General features: G+C 48.4%; 1 protein-coding gene across 1 annotated transcript in view; it reads left to right on the forward strand.

The window, feature by feature from the left end:
• Positions 1-1,893, forward strand: part of ABCC3 (ATP binding cassette subfamily C member 3) — a 75,186-nt gene that overhangs the window by 42,247 nt on the left and 31,046 nt on the right. The window contains exon 9 of the mRNA XM_023511270.1: positions 758-850. Coding sequence (XP_023367038.1) covers positions 758-850 — 93 coding nt within the window. The remainder of the gene's footprint in view (positions 1-757; positions 851-1,893) is intronic.

A 1,893-nucleotide genomic window follows, 5' to 3' on the forward strand; every position in this document is an offset into this window, starting at 1 on the left:
TACCTTGAGCCCAAGAGTTCAAGGCCAGTCTGGGTAACATAGGAAGCCTCCATCTCAAAACAACAACAACAACAAAAATTAGCTGGGTTCCTGGAGCTATTCAGGAAGCTGAGGTGGGAGGGTCACTTGAGCCCAGGAGTCCAAAGTTGTAGGGTATAATGATCATACCTGTAAATAGGTATGAGTGCCACTGCACTCCAGCCCAGACAAAATAGTGAGACCCCCATCTCTAAAAAGAAAGAAGCAAGGAAAGGAGAGAGGGTAGGAGGGAAAGGAAAGGAAAAAACAACAAAAAAGAAAAGGGAGAAAAAAGAAGGTTATTCTAGGTAGGCAGAAAGGATATGGTATAGACACGAGAGCTTCCCTCAGCACTGGGGGAAGGGGAGAAGGAACAGAACTTCAAGGATGCTGGTGCCTGCAACTGAATATTTCCAGCCTGTGCTGTTACCCTTCCTGCAGATGGAAAGAGGGCCTTGGAGGCAGGTCAGGTGTGACTCTGGTTGTCACTGTCTAAGTTTGTTCTCCTGTGTGTCTGGAGACCCTTCTATGTCGACTGTCCCTGTCTATCCTCATTATCTGATGGCTGGCTGCTTCTGAAAACATGGTCATTCCAGCTTTCTCTATTTGGTCCACTGCCACCTTTTGCTTCCTGCCCTTCCTGTAAATTTCAGGTCAACAGGCCTCTGTCTGTTAGGTCCTGTCTGTGGACGTTGGCTATCTGTTCATCTGTCTTATCTGTCTATCTGTGCCTCCTCAGAACCTGGGTCCCTCTACCCTGGCTGGAGTTGCTGTCCTGGTCTTGATGATTCCATTCAATGGAGCTGTGGCCATGAAGATGCGTGCTTTCCAGGTAGGTGCTATTAGAGGTGCGTTGCTCCCGCCAGAACACCTGGCCAGCTGCCTAGTGGTGTGTATGTGTGTGTGTGTGTGGGGGGGGTCTTCTCTGCCTTGTTTACTAAGTATGGATGGCTGCTAGCCACTTACACAAACCATAGCTCACTCTTCCCTCACATCTGAAAGAGCTTTCATTTTTTCAGCTGGAGAACCAAGGCCTAGAGAAATTCTGGCAGTCCAGAATCACATTAAGCTGGGCTTTGAACCTGAGTCTTCTGGTCCAATGAAATCTTTCCCCTCTGAGCATAAATAGCCAGTCATTCAGTCTGTTACTTGCAAACATTGTTGCATGTTTCAGTAGTACCCACTGCCCATAGAACTCCCTGAGACCACTGACCATGTCCCTGTTTACCCTACAAGCCCTTCCCCACACCACTTCCACCCTGAGCCTGGCCAAGTTTCAGTCAGCCTGGCCTTTTCTTCAAAGCATCAAACTCAGCACACCTCTGGGCCACCACATGTACTGTTCCCCCTTCCTGGAATTCTCTTCACCCCGCCTTACTGCCTTTACCTCTCAGCATAAACGTCACTTCCTCCAGAGGCCCACCCTGATTACCCAGTTTCCATTCATTTCCCTGCCCCCACCCCATTGCTCCCTTACAACATCCTGTTATTTTCCTTCAGAACACACGTAATGACTGCTAATCGAGCATTAATTGGGTAACTGTTTGCTTATTAACCACCTCCTCCATCAGACTGTGTGCTGTGTAACGGTGGGGGCCATGTCTGAATGGCATATCATGACGTCCTTCATGTCTAGCATGCGGCCTGGCACATACAGGCACTCTGTAAATAGGGTTCAAGGAATAAATTCATCTGGGGTGTCAAGCCTGGGGTTTGAATCTGGGAGAACAAAGAAATAAACTTTGCATCCGCAGGAAGCTAACATTCTGGGGGAACCTGTATAAAAGATGGTTATGGAAAGAGAGGAAAGTGCTATGTGCTTTAGATACCCAGGGAAAGGGGAAGGATACTGCTTGGAAGGGTCAGTGACGGCAG

Source organism: Otolemur garnettii, unplaced genomic scaffold (genome assembly GCF_000181295.1).
Source record: "Otolemur garnettii isolate 467f Iridium unplaced genomic scaffold, OtoGar3 scaffold00018, whole genome shotgun sequence".
NCBI lineage: Eukaryota > Metazoa > Chordata > Mammalia > Primates > Galagidae > Otolemur > Otolemur garnettii.